This window comes from Nomia melanderi, chromosome 9 (genome assembly GCF_051020985.1).
Source record: "Nomia melanderi isolate GNS246 chromosome 9, iyNomMela1, whole genome shotgun sequence".
Taxonomy (NCBI): domain Eukaryota; kingdom Metazoa; phylum Arthropoda; class Insecta; order Hymenoptera; family Halictidae; genus Nomia; species Nomia melanderi.
In genome coordinates, this window is record NC_135007.1 from 15,474,169 (window position 1) to 15,495,793 (window position 21,625).

Here is a 21,625-nt window from a genome sequence, read left to right on the forward strand (position 1 = left end):
AATGAGAGAGTGAGAGTGAGAGTGAGAGAAAGAGAGTAACTTTCAATTAGGTAATTGTGTTTTAAGCGATCCCGCGCGACAGGACGATCGCGCTCGGCCGCGCCGGTCTCCGAGTATTATTATCGATTATCATTAAATATTATTTACCCGGTGCGAGCCGGTCGTCGGCGCACGCGTGTCCGGAATCCGCGAACTCGCCGCCGGGAACGGAGGACGCGGCGGACGTTCTCGATCGCTCGCGGACGGATCGCGAGTGATCCTCCGAACGTCGAGAGCCCGCCCGAGGTTCCCGCGGCGAGCCGCGCGACTCTTAATCATCCTGTATCATATTCGAGCGAGAGGGGCGAGTGAATGTGCGCGCGAACCGCCGACCGAGGAGGACGACGCGGGGGCAGGGGCGAAAGCGGGAGAGAATGAGGATTCGAGTGGGAGAATCGGATCCGCGGCGGATCGGTAACAGTGAATATAGTCGTAGAATGGTAGGAAAACAATGCTTGTGCGAGACAAAACACGGGCGGGCGTACGGGGGGGGGCGATGATTGCGTCGAGTGGGCGCCGCCAGCGCGCGGAGTGTGGACAGCCGGGTGGAGAGGATTCAGCCGGTTGCGTTTTAAATCGTAATACCTTATTTATATAAATAAACTTAGTTACTACCGTCGACAAGTAAGGCTAAAAAAATGCATAATTTGCGTGTGTTCCGCGTTCTGCGTCGCGACCGGCCGCGCGCCCGGAACATCCTCCCCGACGATGACGGACGGGACGGGATGACTTCCGTCCCGAGAAACGGCGTTCCCAAGGGATCTCCCTCGGGGGACGGGGACGGGTGTTCCCGAGCGGCGCGGCCGGTCAACGTATTTAAGATCCATGTACAAAGTCTCTTGCCCAGTAAGGATTCTTGTGTTGTAAAGTTCACATAATCATAGTGTCTAGAATCGTACGTACCGGCCAATGCCCGTTAAGACGATGCTACACGTAGTGAAACGAGAATTTAACCACCGATAGCTCATCTGTATCTGCCATCGCCGCTACCAATCGATCGATCGGGGTCTCGCCGTTCCGCGCCCGCGGCCGAGGATCGTCGTTTCCCCTCCGACGGGTGACGCGCGCGCGTCGATCGACGGACTCGCCCGCGCGAACGGGGGCGATTCGCGACGGGTCTCGAACGACGATCCTCGGACCGCGGTACGGGGTCAATTCGCCGTGAACTCGAGGGAAATTGCTGACGACGAAAACAATTATCGCAGGATCAAGGGGGGGGGGTGACGAGTATCGCACTACCGACGAAAATGGAAACAAGTTAAGAAAAAAAAAAACAAAGTGACGACGAGGACGAGCGATGACGATTTCGCGATCGGACTTATACAATCTAGTATCGAGGCAACAAAGTGTATTCATTGTAATTCAGCATTATTACCTATAAATAAATAGTTGTTATTGTAACTCGGTGTCTCTGGTTTTTCTTTCCGATCCCCTGATTCCATAGGCATCCACGCACACGTGCGCATATTCGTCGGTGAAACGAAGTCGTAACTGGTTCACGGTACAACGAGTACTGGGAATCTCTCGGACACCTAGAATCCTGATTAGCGGCAATTAGAAAGTCGTTTCACTTCGGAATTGGAGAGACTCGCGGGCCTCTCGATCGCACGGAACGCTTCCCTCTGCGCCGCTCGACGGGATTTCTTCGATCGGATTAACGCCGATCGATCGGCTGCGATTCCTGGACAAGGGTCGTTTTTCTCGGTGGTTTTTGTGGGGAACTTTCGATTCGCTTTTTACCGAATTTTAGATTGGATTGGTAGATTTTTTGGTTTCTAACCTTGCTGTTTTTATTTTGAAGACATTGAGTATAGAGAAATCTGAAATATACTATTTGAAGTTCAATGACACACGACGTGAGATACTTTGAACCCTTGCACTCGAGAGGTGACTCTCAGTCATTTGATTCGATATACCGAAATTGTAAAATCTTACACAGAATTATTATTATTAAGCTTCGTGTCATCTATGAATATGTGAAATATTGAAGTAGTATGTGTTCTATTGTTCACTTCGTTTCAAGGAGTGTCCTATATAACTTATTAAAAAATTGAATATTTCTACAAGCTTCCGAGTGCAAAGGGTTAAAGAACAAAGTTTCGAAAAAACCTTCAGACGAAGTAAAACACCATCAAATTCGCTGAAAACCACGCGAGTCACAATAATACAATGAAAATCACTCGGCCCTGTTAATTACTCGCAAATAATTCACCGAATCACCAAGTAACTGCGCACCGAAAAAAAAAGAACAGAACGCGTGCCGCACGAATTCTCGTCTTACGTCGGCGAAGGTTCGAGGGAAAGGGTCGGCGTTCCAATTACCGTATCCTAGGGGGTCGCAGCGATAGATTCGTTGGCCGTGTTCGAACCAGCCCAGTCCAGCAACGGTCAGATTAAAGGCCGCGCCGTTCGCCGCGGCGGTCGTCGTGCGACGATGCATTCTTATCAATTTCCAGGGCCCGGCTAACGACTCGAGGCACGCGACGGCCGGCCATTGGTCGAGCGAGGCTCCACCCTTTCGACAGGGAATATATTTTAATAATAAATAACGAGGATCCGGCGCGTATGGCACCGACTCGCGGGACTCTCTCGTTGCCCACTTAATTAAATCGGCCGGCGAACGTCTTAATAGGCCCCCGGGTGGATCTATGCGCGCGTAGATCTTGTAACGCGCGGTCACGTAACGACCGGCCGCGAGAAAACATGCCACGCGCCTAGATTAATCGGCCTTCCACCTCCGTGCCGCCTCCCGCGCCCCTTTCTCCCCCTTTTCCTCTCTTTTCCCGCTTCCACGGGAGTCGCAGCGACGAGTCGCTCCCTCGACGGCTCCTCCTTTTTTCCATCCGACGTTCGAACCGGCGCACACCGCGACCAAATATGGTCGTTTTCTAGAGGATGCTCACTTACCCGACGCTATTTCTACGGAACCTGTCGAACGACAGCTTTGGACGTCTTACCTTGAAGTGATCTTCTCGGTTTAATCGGTGTTCCTCGCTGGAACTTCGGACGTTCTGTAGTCAACCCCTTGTCCTGCAACGAGTGAAGATTTTCAACGTGATTCGACAAATATATATTACTCAGTTAATTACAGTTCAAAGTAAATATTATTTCTCTATAATCAACCATTATACTTAACCAGTTAAGTGTGGAATTTAGTTTGAGAAATCTCTCATTGCGCACAAGAATTACATGTTTGTCTGAAAAAATAAATAATCGATCGTTGGAAAAGTACCATTAAGAGTTTTAAGATGACGTGTATACTCGTCAAACACAGTTAACTGGTTAAAAGGAAATATAGGCGTAGCATATGCTTAGAATTTTTCTCTTTCTCCAAGAAATTATTAACGACAAAGTAGCCGTATCGATGAGCGTTGAGAAAGAAATCAATTTCGGTAAAAACAGTGTCAAAAAGTGTCAGATATGTAATCTCTATAAAAATTCTAACAATAGATTATTTTCAGTTTCTCTGGATATTCATCATAGTGCTCAAGTGAAACTATTTATTTCCAAAATCATTTCAAATATTCAATGCTTTTAAGGTATCAATAACTGCCTGGTACGGTAGTTCTAGCGTTAACATATATTTTTGTTACATTCCAGGAATATTATAAAGTTTCTTCAATAACAACAGGTATTTCCAGCTTCGAAGCTAACGTTACGTAAACAGAGAAACGGAAACGTTCCACAGAAAATTGTTTCCCGAATGAAAATCATTCTGTATAGTTAGCGACACATCAACTCAATTTTCGCTGTATGAACAGTCGGATTTCTAAGGCACGTGCGGCGACGGAAAAGGGAAACTCGAAGCGTCTCGATGCAAATCGAGCGCTTCTCCGCCCCCGGTTTCCACGACCCCTGCGCCGGGAATCATAAAGATAACCGAATTGCTCCGCGACTCGACTTTTATTCCACGGACATATTGCCCGACAATCATTCCCGCATTTGCATAATTATCGAATAAAACGCGGCCCCCGGAGCCGCCGCTAATGCTCCGCGGGCCGCGAGCACGACTAATTTCATGCTCTCGAGTTTTTCTGCGCCGCGGGGGTCTCCCTGCCGGGCGACCCCTCTTTTTCCGGGTCGGGGTTTCTTTCTTATGGACGACCGTCTTCGTCTCTTCCGTCGTCTCTCGGGCGGATCGACGGTCCTCTCTTTCTTTTATTTCTCTTTTTGATGTTCGGACAGTTGGCGGGGGTGGGTTTTTCACGGACGCCCTCGTTCGTTTATTCGTCGCGGCCGATTGGCTTAATTCTCCCCCCGGAACGGGTGGTGTTCTTCCTAATTAGAATCGCAACGAGCCCTCGTCTAATGCTCGTCTTTACGGTGATGCTTCTTCTTATCGTTTTATTCCACTCCGAAGTTCCTCGCCTGCGATTTGAAGAGTGGAGCGAGTGGATTGTAATTAGAAAATCGACTTGGGCGGAGTCGACGTCGACGACAGTTCCTATGATTCGAGATCATTACTCTTCTTCTTTTTTTGTTCATTTTATTTAATTACTATTAACCCTTTGCGGACGAACGTCGACATTTCGGCGAGATGAAACGTTCATATTTAGAAGACTAAGTCGTGGAAAAACGATCTAATTAGTGGAACAGCAAGAGATCAGCACGCAGTTTCCTTTTTTCCTATCGATTAAGCAATTGATATATAATTTAGCTTCTCGGCGAGATGAAACGTTCATATTTGAAAGACTAAGTCGTGGAAAAATGATCTAATTAGTGGAACAGCAAGAGATCAGCACGCAGTTTTCTTTTCTATCGATTAAGCAATTGATATATAATTTATCTTCGTATATTGAAGATTTCGTATGTTTTGAAGAATCTTCGTCCTCAAAGGGTTGAACCTCGATGGAAAATCGCTGTTGTCAACACACGAGACACTCACACTATCTGCAGAACATGGATACTTCCATCCCCCGTAAACTTTTTCGAGAACAATCGGAGGGTGAGCGTGGCCAGGGAAAAAGGGGTGGGAATTTAAGGAACGGGAGGATCCCGCGGGACATGCCCGATTGCTCGGCCAGCGTTTCGTCAAGATGTCACCGCGTTTAACGAGGAGAGTTAAGCGGAGGCAAAACAAGTCATTTTTATCGGGGGTGACGCGACGCGAAACGACGCGCACCCTCGCGAATTATGCTAAACGATTTTACCGAACTACGGGAGTTGCGCGGCGGCTGCGGGACGTCTCTCTGTAGCTTTCCCGCGCGACCAATGGGGACGGGCAAAAAACAGCCGGCGGCGGCGGCGGCGGCGGGATTCCGCGCGGAAACTTTCATGACGTCGAAGAAACGGACGCGCGCTGCTCTAGCCGGAGAGCGACGTAAGATTTGCAATTATAATTACACGCCGGCCTCGAAACGCGGCCGCGGTTTTTCGGCCGTTCGAACGTTTTAACGGCCGCGCGCGCGAATTCCGCGCGCTGACTTAACGACCGAATTCTGCTAGGCCGGGACGAACGACGGACAAGAAACCGAACGCGAGAAAGCGCCTCGGCAACTTCGAACGCTGTGCGTTTAACTGGGACCTCTTTCTTGTTTCTGGTTTAGCGTTGCGCTCTGCGACCGTGCAAAAAACATGGATTTCCGAGATGGTCGTGCGAATGGATTTCGTTTGGTATTTATCGGGGCTTCAACCCCTTGCTCTACCATGTCGGACTCGTGAAGATTTCAAATAGTATTTAATAAATATAATTAATGTGCAAAGAGCCCGGATTTCCGAGATGTTCTTGCGAATGGATTTCGTTTGGTATTTATCGAGGCTTCAACCCCTTGCTCTACAATTTCAAATAGTATTTAACACTAGAACTACCGTACCTCAAAATGACTGGTTTCGATTTTTTTAGCAATTATTAATATCTTCGAAGCACTGAATATTCGAAATGATTTTGAAAATAGTTTCATTTCAGTACTATAACGTGAGGAAACTGAGAATAATCTATTGTTACAATTTTTATAGGAATTGCACATTAATCGTATTATACGCTCGGTCGTTCTAATGTTAATAAGTATAATTACTAATTAAATATTATTTTTCTTATTAATCATAATGCCTCTGAGTAACCGTAGATTTTGATAAGCGTAGAAGTTTCCTCCGTTAATAATGAATTATGAATAATAAAGTATCTCCGTTGAAAGCAATTTGGGAAGGAAATCATAGGGCAAGTGGTAAATAGGGATCGGTGAGTCGAGACGTTGATTGAGTTAATCTGTCCAGAGTTAATTGTAGTTTTCAATGTAATTTGTCGAGGAATCGTTTGTGAGGGGAACTGTAATGCGCTCGATGAGAGTGTCTTTCAGGTTTCATTCTGGTTAACGCGAATTTGATCGAGTATCTGGTTATTATGTACCGTAGGCGTTCAACGGGCAAGAATTGTTCATGACCGAGCAGCGGATATTCAAATACAAATTGCCGGTTCGAAAATGGAATTTAATGCGTCCCGTGCAAAATAGTTTCAGCGGATTGAAAGTAAGAAAAGGATTGGGCTCTCGGAATTGATGCTTGTAGCTTATTATCACCCGGCGATTTTTACAACCAATAAATTCGTTAATGCGGTGCCAGGCCTTTCACATTTTTCACTAATAATATTTCAGATAGCCGGCGGATGTTTGCGCATTTATGGGCCATAAAAGTTTTCAAGAAACAGTAAAACACTGGGTTCGATATAATTAAATACAGTCGGAATTATTCCCCATCTATCACGATTCTAATTAATTCCACTCTCGACCGGCATCCTCGTAAAACATTCGTCTAATTATAAACACTATTAAACACCGTTTTGCGCCTTGGAAATGCAGCTAAATAATATTCAACGGACAGCCCGAGGGAAACCTAGTCTCGGCTATCATATTTTAAGGGATGAAACGTCTAACGCGTGTCTAAAAGTTACCAAGCATCATCTTTCTCGACGATCATCGAGTAAAAGCTAGAACACTCTTTAACACCAGAACTATCTTACAATTATTGATATATTAACCCTTTGAACTCTGTAGGCTCCAATATTGCACCAGTTATAATATTAAATATTTTAATGAATCTTGAAACTACTCTAAAATTAGATTTTCCACACATCCAAATTTTGTACTGAGGAAAATAAAAGATCGAAGAAATGTTATAGCATTCATTTTCGCTAGGAATACTATAAAAATTAGTTGCAGTTGCTAGATTACAAAACAACCTAGAGTGCTAAGGGTTAATAGTGGAATATTGATGATTAGTAGTAGCTTAATATAATATTTTCCTTTATTTTCTGTGTAAAGAATGATCGAAAGTTTGCATTTCAAAATTTTGGAATCTTTGGATCATAGGATCCTCGAAGTTTTCTTCAGTTGTTGCTAGCTAACAAAACAACCTGGAGTACTAAGGGTTAAAAGCATTGAATATTCGAAATGATCTTGAAAATAAACATCTTCGACTTGAATACTATAATGAATATTTGAAAAAACCGAAAATAATCTATTAGAATTTTTATAGGGATTATCAGTCGTATTAAATCCTCGGTAGTTCTAGTAAAATGATTCTAAAGACTAAAATCTTCACCCAACAACGATCACATATTGAAAGGGTTGAGACGCGCGGGGAAAGTCGAAGAGCCAAGGGAAATCGTCGAAATCAGCCGCACCGAATAACAAACTTACTGTTCACCGGAATAATTCCAGAGGCCGGTAACTCGGCCACGGATTTAAGAGGCCGGGAAATCCGATGAAGACGCGAGGGACTTTGATCACGGGACAAATCGGCGGAAGGGGCGCCCCAGCATCCCTCCCCCTGCCGCCCTCCGGCGAAAGCAGTTTCTCGGGTGAAAAGGCAAGAAGGAAGGTCGTTTACCGACTGCCTCGTTATCTCCTGATCCGAGTGCAAACGAGCGGAAGGGAATCCTTCGTTTTTCCCTATTTCGGTCACGGTCTGACTCGACATCCACTAGTCGAGATCACATCGCGGGTTACACGTGTATGAAAGTCAAGTTGGAAGATCGCTCGACTAGACCGAGGAACGCGAGTTTGGCTGCTCGGTTTCTGTATGATCTCCTTTTCGATTCTAGTTTGCTATTCGTGGATGCGTGACTAATCGAAATAAACAAACTTGCAGAACTGAGAGAAGAATGTCCATGTTTATTATATCTCGATTTTCTTCGCAGTTATTAATATCTTAATAGCGTTGCCACTGTGAAACGCATCCCAAAGGCAAAAAGATATGAATGTAGAGTAAAATTAAAATGAAGGTGGAAACTTTGGAAATCCCTGTTTCTATCGCCTCGAAGATTCCATTCGTAGACTCAAAAATTAGAAAATTTCCTCCGGAGTGCAAAGAGTTAAAGGAGCGATTCTAATTCGCTCGAGTCCACCGTATGAGTCAGTTTTTCGGTCATCTTAGGGGGTGGGTGGGGGCCGAGGCTCCGCCAGCTCTCCTCAGGCTGGGTCCCGGGGCCCCGGACGCATAATTACACCCTTGCGCGTCGAGGTGCTCCCTCTTCCCCTGGAACGAGGACCTTTGGCCAAGCTCAACACTTTCCAGGGCGCCCCGTGGCCCGCAGACACCGCGAGACGACCAGACACCGGAGGAATTTCGTAGTTTGATTTACAGCTGGCCTCTACCTCTCTCTCTCTCTCTCTTTCTCTTTCTTTCACTCTCTCTCTCTCTGTCTCTCTGTCGAACCGGCGGATTCAGGTTCATAGTCTATCGGGTCCACTGGCTCCGGTTTTGATTGCGCTTCCCTCTAATGGAGGGTAAACGGCTGGCCCCGTTCATGAATTTGTATTAGAGAATCGGTTCCAAGAGACGGCTAACCGTTCTGCCCGGGAACGCCGATGATCGGCCGGCTTCCTCGTTTGCCCGAGCCAGAAGAATGCTCCGCGAGACCTTGAGCATCCTGCGAGACTTTGTAGCAAATTTCGGCTGGCTGTTTTTTCGGAGCACTTTCCGATCGGCCCTCGCATGATTGCGAGCTGGATAGTTCGGAGCTAAGAAGTTGACTGTCGAGGTCCTGCCTTTGGAATGAAGCGAGCTTTGCAGTATGATTGATTTATCAGTGTTACTATCGTTTAATTGCTAGTTACATGAATGTAACATTTTAGGTGTACATAACGAATCCGAAGTAAAAAAATCGAATTCCTTCGTTTCTGGAAGACAAATGTCGGTTCGGTGTTTCTAAATGTATCGATATATCTCGTGTTTCTAGTGATAAATCAAATTGACCAATTTCTATATTCTTTTTCCTCAATTATTCGAAAGATAACAGATGCTTCCTGCGAAGTTACTAAAGAAATTGGTTCGGCAAGTTAATTGAAATCTCGATAGTTACATAGAGTTTCTATAGAATTTGAAAATGTCAATTCGTCTGGTAGTTCTAGTGTTAAAATCAGTGCTGTCTGTCAAAGGTACAGAGGATCACCAGTAGGTGTAAGCAATTCGACGGATCCCGTGACAAAACTGTTCACCGGTGAACGTTCGGGAGAGGGCGAGCCGCGGGAGGCGTGCTCGTCGAGAGCAAGATCCTCCGCGTAGGGCGAGCCCGCAAGAAGGATTAATTTCCTCGGCGTTCCACGCATTGGAAACACATAAGACGGTTCCCCGCCCCCGGGGGGGGGGGGGTGGCTGCCGTATCGCTAATCTGTTTAAATAACGAAACATCCCTCGGGGGAGGCCGAAAGAGAGGGAGCGAAACCGGAGGAGAGCGCGGGCGGCGTCGGCGGCGGCGTCGGGTAAACGAAAATCAATGGATCCCGACACCGGCAGCGGAACAACAACGTCCTTTCCTCTAAAGCCTGCTGCAGGCTGCGAGACAATTGTCCGTCGGGCTGCGCGCGTTGTCAGTGAACGATGTGCAGATAGCGGGACGCGACTGCAGGCTCGGAAGAGTTCTTGTATTGGGAATTTTTCAGGTATATCTTGTTCTATGGTCGGATGGGAGAGGAGCTGATGTTTGAAGATGAAGATGCTGAGAATTGTAACGATGTGAATTGAAGGTTGGAAGAGGCGAAGGTTGGAATTGACCGCTTTTGCAGTGGAATCGGATGCTGAATATTGTAGTAGTTTAGTAAAGAGAATGGTTTCTGAGTATTTGATCATTGAAGTGAATAATTCAGTAGTGTTTTATTACAGTTCTATTTGTTATCACTTGATAAATAATATTCTTGAACCCAGACTGACGCTCATTGCCGATCAATATTCCATGTTTCGTGTAGAGTAAATTATTACGTGCATCTCAATTCAACATTGTAACTTATGGCACAATATGTTGAAAATCACTGAAACTTCAGAAAATGACAGACACTTTGCCTAGGTCAAACTAATAAGTAGCAAGCAAACGATTCAACTATTCAAACATCGAGCAATCAGTAGTTTCCTTACTCCCTATTTAAGCATTCGATACAATTCGACAGGATCAAACTTTTATATACTTCAATCTTCATCATCATAGGGTTAATATCATCTGTATATTTTGTTTAATAAAATATTCCAACGAAGGCCGCTATTGAAACAAATGCAGCGAATAGGTTCACGAAACGCGCTGCGCCGCCATCGGCCGTCGCGAGGCGTGCGTCGCGTCTCTTCGCTGCACCGCTCCGGGGAGTTTTGCCGGACAAGTCCTCGTCTGCGGGAACTGTCGAAGTTTACCCCGTGAACTCGAGACCCAGCCGTCCCGGACAGCTCCGAATTAACTTTCGACGACGAGCCTGACTCTGTTTTTCGAGGATCTGTCGTTTAACCGGACAAACTTGGAGCAACGTTGGTAACTGCGGTTTTGACGGGCGGAGATGAACTTGTTCGACAATCCCCTGGCTGGATTCATTTGGGAGAGCTTTTGTTGTAATAATCGAGGCGATTGGTAAACTTTGGGAGAGTTGTGATATCGAAGTGAATGTGAATCTTCGAAGAATTAAGATAGAAGCTGTAATGCTTAATTGCCTTTTTATATGATTTTCGACTTAGATTTGAGACTCTTTTTGTAAAAATGTACATTTGTCTCTGTTCTGTTTAGTAGTTCAATTTCTTCCATTTGTTCATTCGAATTTTAACATCAAACGATCGCTTCTAGCATAGAATTGAAGAAAGTGTTGAATATTTATTTGTAGAAATAAACAACACAGCTTGAAAAGCTAAGTGTATATTTATTAACACGTTGAATGCCATGGGGGTCACCGGTGACCCCCAACCAAATCGAATTACTGTAGTTCACTCAGTTAAACGACAATTATTTCAAAACATTTGAACGCGTCATAATAAGAATTCAATTCAATCAAACGATTTAATATTATACTTTTTCCGTTTTGTGTAGTTTGCTCTATGAAATAGCGCGGCGTTCAACGTGTTATTCGATTCCTGGCGGACGTAATGTATCAGCGACGATTTAACTCGTCTCACCTGACAAAATCCGACGTACACGAGACGGTCCAGAGGAGACGCGACGTCCTTTCTTTCCGTCGACGAATCCCGGCTTTTAAAGGTAAGCACGTACTAACACCCGGCTCAGTGAACGAGACCAGACGTGAGAGTGCAAAGGGTTAATCCGTCTGGTGGGTACGGTCGACGCAAATTTATTTAGAACCCCCGAAAAAGCCCACGCCTCGATTCTTTATCTCATAAGGGTGGGTCCGTGGAAGAGAGCTTTTCCGGGCGGGTTAAAACGCAGGGAACCCCATACGATCACAAAGGAGACCATCAGGAGACCCCGCCGCTATGACGAAACCCTCCCTTTTCTAAACAATATCTCAATGATCACTTTCCTTAAAAAAAGATCAATGACGTAGCATCGAAAAATACACGAATGAATATTACAAAACATGTTTCTCTTTTCATTAGCCCTTTGCACTGCGTTGTAACGGCGACATTGTAAGATAAGTTCGTCTTTTTATAATTATAGTTATAACATTTTTTATAATTTAATTTTTAATGACAAAGCAGGGTCTCAAACCTTTTACAGGGGCAGATGGCTCATATTAACTCTCTGTAGGTCCATGTAACTTTGAAGTCACATATCAGTATATTGGCATCTTGTTGATTTATCTCATTCTGCACTCAAAATGGTGAGTAAAATTAAGTAATCAGTTAACTTCAACCTTTACACGCTGAGGATTGAAAGTTTATCGTCAGCGTAACTTGAAAAATACAAAATATATTCGTTTAATGAAATTATTGGAACTATTGAATAATTTATTAATTCGTATTCATATGTGGATATTTATCAATTTTCTACTGCATAGATTTTGTTATAATCACGAACAAAAATTCGGCCCACAGAGGGTTAAAACTGATTCGGAGCGCAAAGGGTTAGAAAATCACACTCATTCGAACAGAAACGTCTCACATTCCTCTACATCCATCGAAAACCATACCAAACCTCGCGTCCCGGTACACAAAGCCAACGAACCACTGGCAATCTAAACATCGGCGATCATTCAACTGCCACAACTGCGAGAACCCGAACGTCACCGATACGCACACCCTAAAACTCCTACCGCCAACCTCCGCCATTTTTGCCTACAACACTTTCGCCTTACGCAACTCGCACGAGCACACGCGCATTTCCCGTTCCCACAATGTAACGCTCGCCGCTGGAAGCGTCGAACGAGTTGATTTCCTGCAGCGCGAATCGCGTTCCTCGACACGCCCCCCGAGAGTCCCGCGCTCGACGCCGCGGAGAGAATTCGTTTTCGGCGAGGAACGGGCCCCAGGGGGGCGCGGGAGGGGCGAGGGGGAGGGAAGGGATGGCGAAGATGGACCGAGGAACTTTGGAAATTCGTTCCGACTGCGCATCAAGATTTCGTTGTACCGAATGAGTTTCTCCTCCGTTGAACAGAAGCAGGCCCGGGCCCGGGCCCGGGCCGAGGCCACGCCGCGGCGCATCGGTTCCGAAGGGAAAATTTAATAACGAAACGACGACTCGGGCTGCGGCCCCGTTATCGCCGCGGAATATCAAAACGCCTCGCCGGGAGCTGCGGCGAGCGTAATTTCGGCGGACGGCAGTGCGCGCCGATACTTATCGCCGGTAATCCGAGTAGTACGAAGGGGTGGACGAGAAAAAAAGAACCGGCCGGCGGAGTGGCTCCGAGGGGCGGCGGGGGGGACCGATCACCAGAGGGGGAAAGATCGTGACCGAATAAAGGCTACGCAGCTTGCCGGGTCCCGCCGGTGCAACAGTTGGGATTTTCGAGCCGTTTCCTGTGCCAGGAAACTCGGTGTGCAGTATACGATGCTATGGTGTTTCAGGATTTTCTTGCGATTCGGTTTTGGTCGATGGGTGGTTTGGTTGCTTTGGAATGTAGGGTTGAAAGGTGAGTTTATTTTGGAGGTGTGGTTTTTTTCTAGATGCAACTGTTGAGATTTTAGAGTGGTTTACTGTACTAGGGAGTTCATGTGGTTCGGAGATTTGTTGCAATTGGCCTTGGTCGATGGGTGATTTTTCTGTGGACGTAGGGTTGTATGGTCAATTCATTTTGTAGATTCTGTAGTTTCTTTCTAGATGCAACTGTTGAGATTTTCGAGTGGTTTACTGTACCAGGAAACTCAGTATGTAGTATATGATGCTATGGTGTTTCAGGATTCTCTTGCGATTCGCTTTGGTTGATGGGTGGTTTAGTTTCTTTGGAATGTAGGGTTGAATGATGAGTTTATTTCGAAGATGTGGTTTCTATCTAGATGCAACAGTTGAGATTTTCGAGTTTATTGTAAGAAACTTGGCACGTAGTGTATACTACGGTTCCTCAGGATTTTGTTGCAATTAGCTGTGGTCAATGAGCAATTCAGTTCCTTTGTGGACACAGAGTTGAAGATAAGTTGATTTTATATCAGTCCTCCTTGTGCATTGCATACCGTAGTTGACCGAACTACGAACGCTCGATTTCGAGAGATTTTAATGAAGCTCCGTCATTGCTGCTTAACAAGATGATAATTACAGTTCCATACTGATAAGATCTCGGTAATGATAATAATTATCTTGCTAATAGGATAATCAGCATCCAGAACTCTCCGTATTCTCTTCTTGTCCAGAATACCGAAAGATTTATTATAATAACGCCGCCCATTCGATGTACCACGAATGATACCCATATTTATAACAAAATCTGTTAACACCCTACTTGTACAATACAAATAGTCCCAAAGGAAACATGTACAGTCACCAACCATAGTTCCAATATTTCAGCAGACATCCAAGTACCAAAACACTGCACATTACAAGATGCATCAGATCTGAAGTTGTTAAGTCCAGGTTAAGTCCACAACCTGGACTTAACCTGGACTTAACACTGTCTCCAACCATAGTTTCAACATTTCAACAGACATTGAAATACCAAAACACTGTACGTCATAATACGCATCAGATCTGCAGGGGTTGTGGCGGCCGAAAAGCTTACGCCACTGGTTTTTTTTCACGTCTACCATTATAACTTTTCCTCGTACAATCACACATTTGTCAAATCTGCGGGATTTTCCAAAGGTTTTCCACTCTTTATTACACATCTCTTTACTTTCCGTTTCACCGTTATCCTTTATCTTTCGAATCTTTTCTCTTCTCGATCCTCTCCAACTTTTCCATCTTCCTTCCTTCCTAGTATATATTTTCCGACGAGAGTTTAGAGACTCTCATTCTTCTCCGCGACACCTACATCAATAAACAGTGTCGAAGAAAGCATTCTATAATTCATTCGTCCGCCTCCGCCGCTTTCTCCGCAGGGTTAACTCCAGGTTGCCCCGAGATTCGCGTCTTCCCGCGGGCGTAATTGGTTTCCGGCTCCGTACCGGCTCGGAAGGGTGGTCAGCGCTGGGCACCGTGGTCCGTGGAGTTCTCACGGAAGGGATTTTTCCGTTTGCACCGATTAAACACTGGCTGACCACATCCGGCGGTCGTTATGAGGCCGAGATGTAACGCCGGTGCCGATCGCGCCGCATTCTTGCGTGTAACTCCTCTCGAAACACGAGCCGGCCGGCCAGAAGAAGAAGCACAAGAAAGTGCGCGCGCCTTGTCAAGGTCTTCGGGGCGCCACGGCTGGAAAAAACGATCGACACCTCGCCTCGGCGGGAATAGAGTTCGCCGGTGCCGCGGCCGAGCCTCGATCGCGCGGTCCGCGACGCGAGACGCCTCCGTGAGATAGACCGATCACGGAGCATGTATTCGTCGGACGAGTGTGTCCATCGCGATGCTGCCGGCAGCTTCGATCCGCTTATTTTTCAATCGCGCGATGAACCTCGAGGAGCTCCGGCTGTCTCGGAAGCGATCGTTTTCGATGTTGGAATGTAACGTCGTGTTTGAATCCATTGATCTTCGGTTGTTTGCATTTTGATTGAGAGTAAACTAATTAAGTTAAATTGACTTGGAATTCGTGAGACGAGCATCTGCTTAGACTAATTGATTTGCAGTTTGCGTGTTGAATAGTTTCTTAGAGATCTGTTGTAGTAGTTGCAGAAAGGAGAAATAGTTGTTTTTTGTTGTTAATGAGGACGAGGGAGTGAGGGCTGTTAGTAGAATTTATTCGATATTTGGGATACTCGAGTATAGAGGCAACAAAGTTGCACGTTGAACGTTAGATCGATAGATCTACCACATCTCGTATTAACACGTCGAGCGCCATGTCACTAATGACTGACGCGTCTGAATTACTCGGAAGCAATTAAAACATGCAAGATTAAATCCCACAGACCTCCAATTAAACCCACAGACTCGCGACGAACAAGGAGTAACCCCTATTCCCTCGGGCAGACAATTAACTAATAAAACTAACACTAACGAAGGAAACCCGCGTAGTAATTAAACAATCTTCGCCAGAAGAAATCAAGATAAACTATCGGGAACCCTCTGGAACACGGATTCTCCGAGAATTCATGCACCACGAGGGTTGAGTCTCAAGGATTAACCCTTGCACTCGACAATATTTTCCATGAAAAATATTCATTACTTTCTGACTAAACATTAACGATATTTTCCGCAACTGACACAATTGATTATCTGATATAGATGAATGATATTAATAAGTATAATAAATATAGATAGACGAAAATTTGAAAGTTTGCTCGAATCAGGTGGCGACTGTAAGGGTTGATATTTCCTAGCTTCGATCCATCCACTTGTCAAAATCTTCTCACTAAGAAAACTCGCAGCACTTATCAAAGTGAAGATTGATATTGAACGAAAATATTTAAGAAGCTAGATAGAGTAATATGAATACTGTGATACCGAAACGTTCATGATTACATGTAATACTATTTTCCTCTGTAAAGGAATAAATCTTGTAACAAACGTTCGAAATTCTCGTGGCAATCAACGTGTTAACCCTTCGCACTCGACAATACTTTTCCTGAAAAATATTCATTACTCTGACTAAATATTAACGATATTTTTCACTAACAGAATTATCTGATATAGGTAAAGAACTATTTTACTTCGATGTACGTGTTGATACATTACACAATATTGAATTGAAAATTTGAAAGTTTGCTGGAATCAGGTGGCGACTGCAAAGAGTCCATCGAGTGTCTCAAGGATCAAACTCGCAGCAGAAGCGGAGAGCGGCGAAAAAGCTCGGCCCGCCGGTAGACGGAAGGAGGAAAAGGCGCATCCGGTGCAACGCGTGGAAATCGATCGGAAGCGTTCCCGGCTCTCGACTGGTTTCCACCGTGGAGGCAGCTCTCGGCTCCAGGATTCGCGTAGAGCGCGTACGGTGCAGGCGGGCGGTGAAGGCAGCCAGTTCGTTGCTTCCTTTGATCTCTCCGTAATTGAAAACACAGTTCATTCACACCATTAACGCAACGAGCATTACACTACAATTAAGACGTCAGACGAGTCTCACGATCCGGCACTGACTTTGTGGGCTAGATTAGATCGCCACGGTACATTTACGCGCGCACCCGGTTTTACGTTTCTCTCTGTACTTAATTATTTTCTCTTTTCCCTCCTCCCCCGTCCGTTTCGCCACCCACCCGTTCGGTTTCTCCGTCTCTCTCCTCCCCCGGTTCGTCTCCCTTTTGTTCAGGAATTAATTCCATTTAGCGAGGAATATTCAAAAAACGCGTTGAAATAATAATAGACGCGGCCGTGTACGAGGCCGGGACGTGTGTGCGCGCGGAACGGGCGCGCGCATGGCGCAATTGCGACACGGCTCGGTGCGCTTGATCTTTTCCTGTTTTTCAATAAAACCCTGGAGATCGCGCTGGCTTCATTGCCGAAGCATCAAGGTTACTACGACTCATTAATGTTACATTTATTATATCCCGCCGCCCGCCGCCCGCCGCCCCCCTCCGCGGCCCGGCCCGGCCCGGCGAGTCGCGTCTAATTAACTATTCGCGGGAGCCTTCTCTTTCCCGTCTTCGTTAACCGCTTACGGGGAACGACGCGCCGTGACCGGCACCCGCGCCGCTACGGGAACCTTACAGTTTCTTTGCACCTTCGGGAACGATGGTTCGCTTCTCTCGCTTCGCGTCGATTTGCTTACTGAGTACGAGGATTATTGGTACTCGATCGTTATTGCGATTGGTCAGTGTTTGTTTGGGTAAATTTGTTGTGATAATTATAGAATTATACTCGAACCTGACCAATCAGACGAGTGCCAGCTTCCCAGCACTTGACAGTACTTTAGATCATCCTAGTTTTGGGGATGACGAATAGAGAACTTTGCTCTTGCAATGTCAAAGGGTACCTTAACACTTTCACGTCCGCACGGTTCACAAAAATTTTTTTCTCTGTTCCCGGAACTTTTTGCAAAGCTGTTCATTAAAATGTTCAGATATAAAATATAAAATTCATTACGACATAATAAACTTAGCTGCTTTTTATTAAATGATACGTGTAAATACGTGGAAAAATGATTTTCCTATTTTTATCACTTCTACTGTAATATTTGCAATGAACTAGCTCACTTGTGAATATCTTCCCGCTTATTGACTATGTTACGGTATTTTTCAACCGAAAGATTTAAGGTCCGTCAAGGGTTAACTGGCGGAAAATGAAAGAAAAGACGGATCGATATCGATCCTGTCGTCGAGAATGTCGTTCAACGGCCCCCAGTCGGACCCGTCGATTCCCGAGGTCTGCCCCCACGCGTAGGGGGTGGCTCGGGGGGAGAAAAAGTCCAGGTGATCTACGAGAAGTTGCACGGTAATGGAATAACCACAGGGACGACGAGTAATTGTAAGAATTAACTAATAACACGGCAGGGAAGTAGGGTCGTGCGAACGGCCCGTATCCTGGCCCGTAACCTGTCATTCCTCGATCCCTCCTCCGCCATCGGAGGGATCTATCAATTACTCCGGCTAAGTGGATCCTAGATCGGACAATAGAATTGGCCCTGCCGGATTTTCTGGCGTCGTCCGGGACTCTCCACACGACCCGTTCCGCACGGAGATTTGCATGCGCAATTAAAATCGCGACACGATCGTCACGAGGTTTTCGTCTCGGTAATCAAGAAAACATCCGTTGTGGATAAAGTTACAAACTCCCAATTCACAGGTCCCTTGCGAGCCAATCCAGCTTCGTCAATGGTCGTCGAACTAGGCTACCAACAATTACACTCAGAAAAAAGTGACATTCGCGCGAGGTAGACGATAAATCTCTCTAATTAGCACTCTACATAGTTTTTTGATGTATCAGCAACTCCTAGCAATTTTGACAGTAGTCCTACTGAGAATTAATAATGTTATAACATTTCTTAGACCTTTAACCCTTAGCACTCCACATAGTTTTTTGATGTATCAGCAACTCCTAGCAATTTTGACAGTAGTCCTACTGAGAATTAACAATGTTATAACATTTCTTAGACCCTTAATTCCCTTCTTAGCACAAATTTTGTATATTTGGAAGATCTAATAATCTTAACACTTAGCCAACCGAATGGGGAAACCTCCCACTTTTCACTTAGCAATAATATTCATAATTCTCTGATGAAATATCAATGACATTTTTACAACTACCATAAAGAAATACCTTCCATAAATTAAGTGACAGAACTATTTAATTTCGATGTTCCATGTGTTGATACATCATAGAAAATTTAATATTGAATTTGAAATTTTATCATTTTCTCGGGTCAAATCAAATGTCGACTAGAAGCCGCCTCTCGAGTGCAAAGGGTTAACCCTTAGCACTCCAGATGGTTTTGTAAAAAAAAACTAAAGGGAAACGATGAAGAATTACACGTTTGTCTCAAAAAATAAATAATCCATCGTTGACAAAGCTAGCAGAGTTTCAAGATGACGCGTATACTCGTCAAACACAGTTAACGAGTTAAGAAGCAAATCGATTACCAAGCATCACAATCAACGTAGTATCCAAGAGAAACGACCTATCCCGAAACACGAATTTACCTGCGTTTACCTGCGCGCAAACACCGCCTTCCCCCGAATCGCGTTTCTATTCGGCACGACGACAAAAAAAAAGGGGGCAAGCGCGGGTGCTCGCGACAATGGGTATCGGAAAGCTAGACGACGTATCGATCGCCATCGATCCATGGAACGATTGTGCCCGCGTAGCCGTTTGCCCGCTAAAAAATTACGTTCCCTCCTGTCGGACGGTGTTTCCCGGCGCTACAATTTTTAAGCCGGCAATTCACCCCCTCCGACGTCGCGCGGCACGATGTGTCATTTAATTTCCGCAATAACGCTTTTGTTTCCGATTAAAAAAAACCTCCGGCGAGGCGAGGGAGAGCGCGGGAAGCGATGAGAATGCGGACTATCGCGTACAGAGACGCACGAGTGAAATTCAGAGAGGGAAACCGGCTGAAAACGGGCGGCCGGGGGTTGAAAGAGAGAAAGAGAGAGAGAGAGAGAGAAAGAGAGAGAGAGGGTTGGAGAGGGTGAGAGAGGAAGAGGAACAGGGAAAAACGAGAGAGCCGGGGACCCGTTGGCTCGCGAGCTCTGCATTGTTTCGCGCGTACGCGAGCCCTGTCGCGGCTAAATGCCGTGAAATTGTCATCCTACAGTCACAAAGGGAATTCACTCTCGCAGCCGGTGAAATATAAACGCGTTTTTCCGAGCGGGCCGACTCCGCCGCAACGCGCCGGCCGGTCCCGCTTTTCCAGCCCGATTGTTATTTGGGCTGAATCGTTGTTTTCCATCGCGGCGTGCTGCTACGATCCGTTCCGTTCCGTTCCGTTTCGTTACGCTTAACGCGAACGAGCCGGGCCGTATCTGGTTTTCCCGGTGTTTTCTCGCGGCAACGGCGTCTCCCGGGATCGCGTGATGCGATTTTCGAGGGACTGGGATTTTCGAGGTTGCGGCGTCGCGGACCGGAATGGAAATAAGATTTCGCGTTTGTGTTTAGGTTTCTCTGATTTGAGTGGAGTTTAGATGGAATGGATTTCGAAATTCATTGGAATAGTATTTTATGTTTTGAGTAAGAATGAATATCGATATATCTACACTACCGATTAGAAACGTTAATCCTTTGCTGCTGACAGCTTCGAGATTAACTTAGCACTCCAGATGATATTGTAATCTGTCAGCAACTGCAATTTTTATAGTATCTCTAGCGAAAGTGAGAAATGTTACAACATTTCGATCTTTTATTTTCCTTATCAGTAGAAAATTTGCATGTGTGGAAAATCTAATAATTTCAGGGTAGTTCTTTAGATTCATTAAAATATTCAATATTACAACCGGTGCAATATTGCAGCCTACAGAGTTCAAAGGGTTAAACCTTCACGTTTGAAATACCGCAAACGAATGATTCAACTATTCGAATACCAAGAAATGTTTTCTTATTTTACTATTTAAGCATTCGATAATTTCCCTGAATCTACAAGTTTAAAGAATCTTCGAAGAGTCAAAGCTTAACCCTTTGCGGACGAAGATTTGAAACGTACAAAACCTTCAAGAGATAAAGATAAACTATACATCAATTGCTTGATTAATAGAAAAAAGAGAAACTACACACTCTCTTGCTGTTCAAGTAATTAAATGATTCCAAATATGAACATTTCATCTCATCGAAACGTCGACATTCCCCAAAGGGTTAAACACCAACATCGATCATCAAACCATCGCAAACCTACATATCAACCCGAAAACCAGCCTCAATCCCGTACCAATCGATCCTCCGGTCGATCCGCAACAAAATCCAAAGTCAGCCTCCCTCTCCATCGTTACGTCACAGCGTTCCCATCCCAACAGCTCCGTTCCGCCTCCAGGAATCGGATTGATCACGGTATCCGCAGAATCCCGGTCCGGCTGCGCGAAAATTACTTTCCATCTCGCCGACCAGAAAACGAAGGATTCATCGGCACGAACGGGATCGGCGCGCGGTTCCGCTTCCCCCTCCTCCGCCCCCTTCCTCCCCCTCCGCCCGTTGGTGCCGGGTATCCCGGTTCGGTTCCTCGAAGCGAATTAAAAGATTATCCGTCGTCCGGCGGACAAACCTTTTCGAAATTGCTTCTTTATGTCTCGGCGGGTGTGCACGCGAACCTTTCAATCCCGATTCCGGAGTCCACGGGAGTGCACGATCGATTAGGGAATTTCGAGGCCCGAGACGACGTGTCCCTCGGGTCCGTTTAGCCTCCGCCTGCCCGGCCCCGTTTCGCCCGACTCGGAAATTCAACCGTGCGTGATCCGATGGAGTATCCATCTCCTTCGCCCACGGGCCGCGCGCGCGGCTCGCTCTTCCGCT

At 45.7% G+C, this 21,625-nt stretch overlaps 1 protein-coding gene across 8 annotated transcripts in view; it reads right to left on the minus strand.

The window, feature by feature from the left end:
* The window catches only part of LOC116432589 (uncharacterized), a 316,706-nt gene that overhangs the window by 222,129 nt on the left and 72,952 nt on the right, over positions 1 to 21,625 (minus strand). For all 8 annotated transcript variants that reach the window (XR_012999343.1, XR_012999344.1, XR_012999342.1 and 5 more), the window contains one exon: positions 2,997 to 3,069. Coding sequence is in view for 3 of the 8 variants with exons in the window: in XM_076370527.1 (XP_076226642.1) it covers positions 2,997 to 3,069 (73 nt within the window). In the remaining 5 variants the exon portion in view is untranslated. The remainder of the gene's footprint in view (positions 1 to 2,996; positions 3,070 to 21,625) is intronic.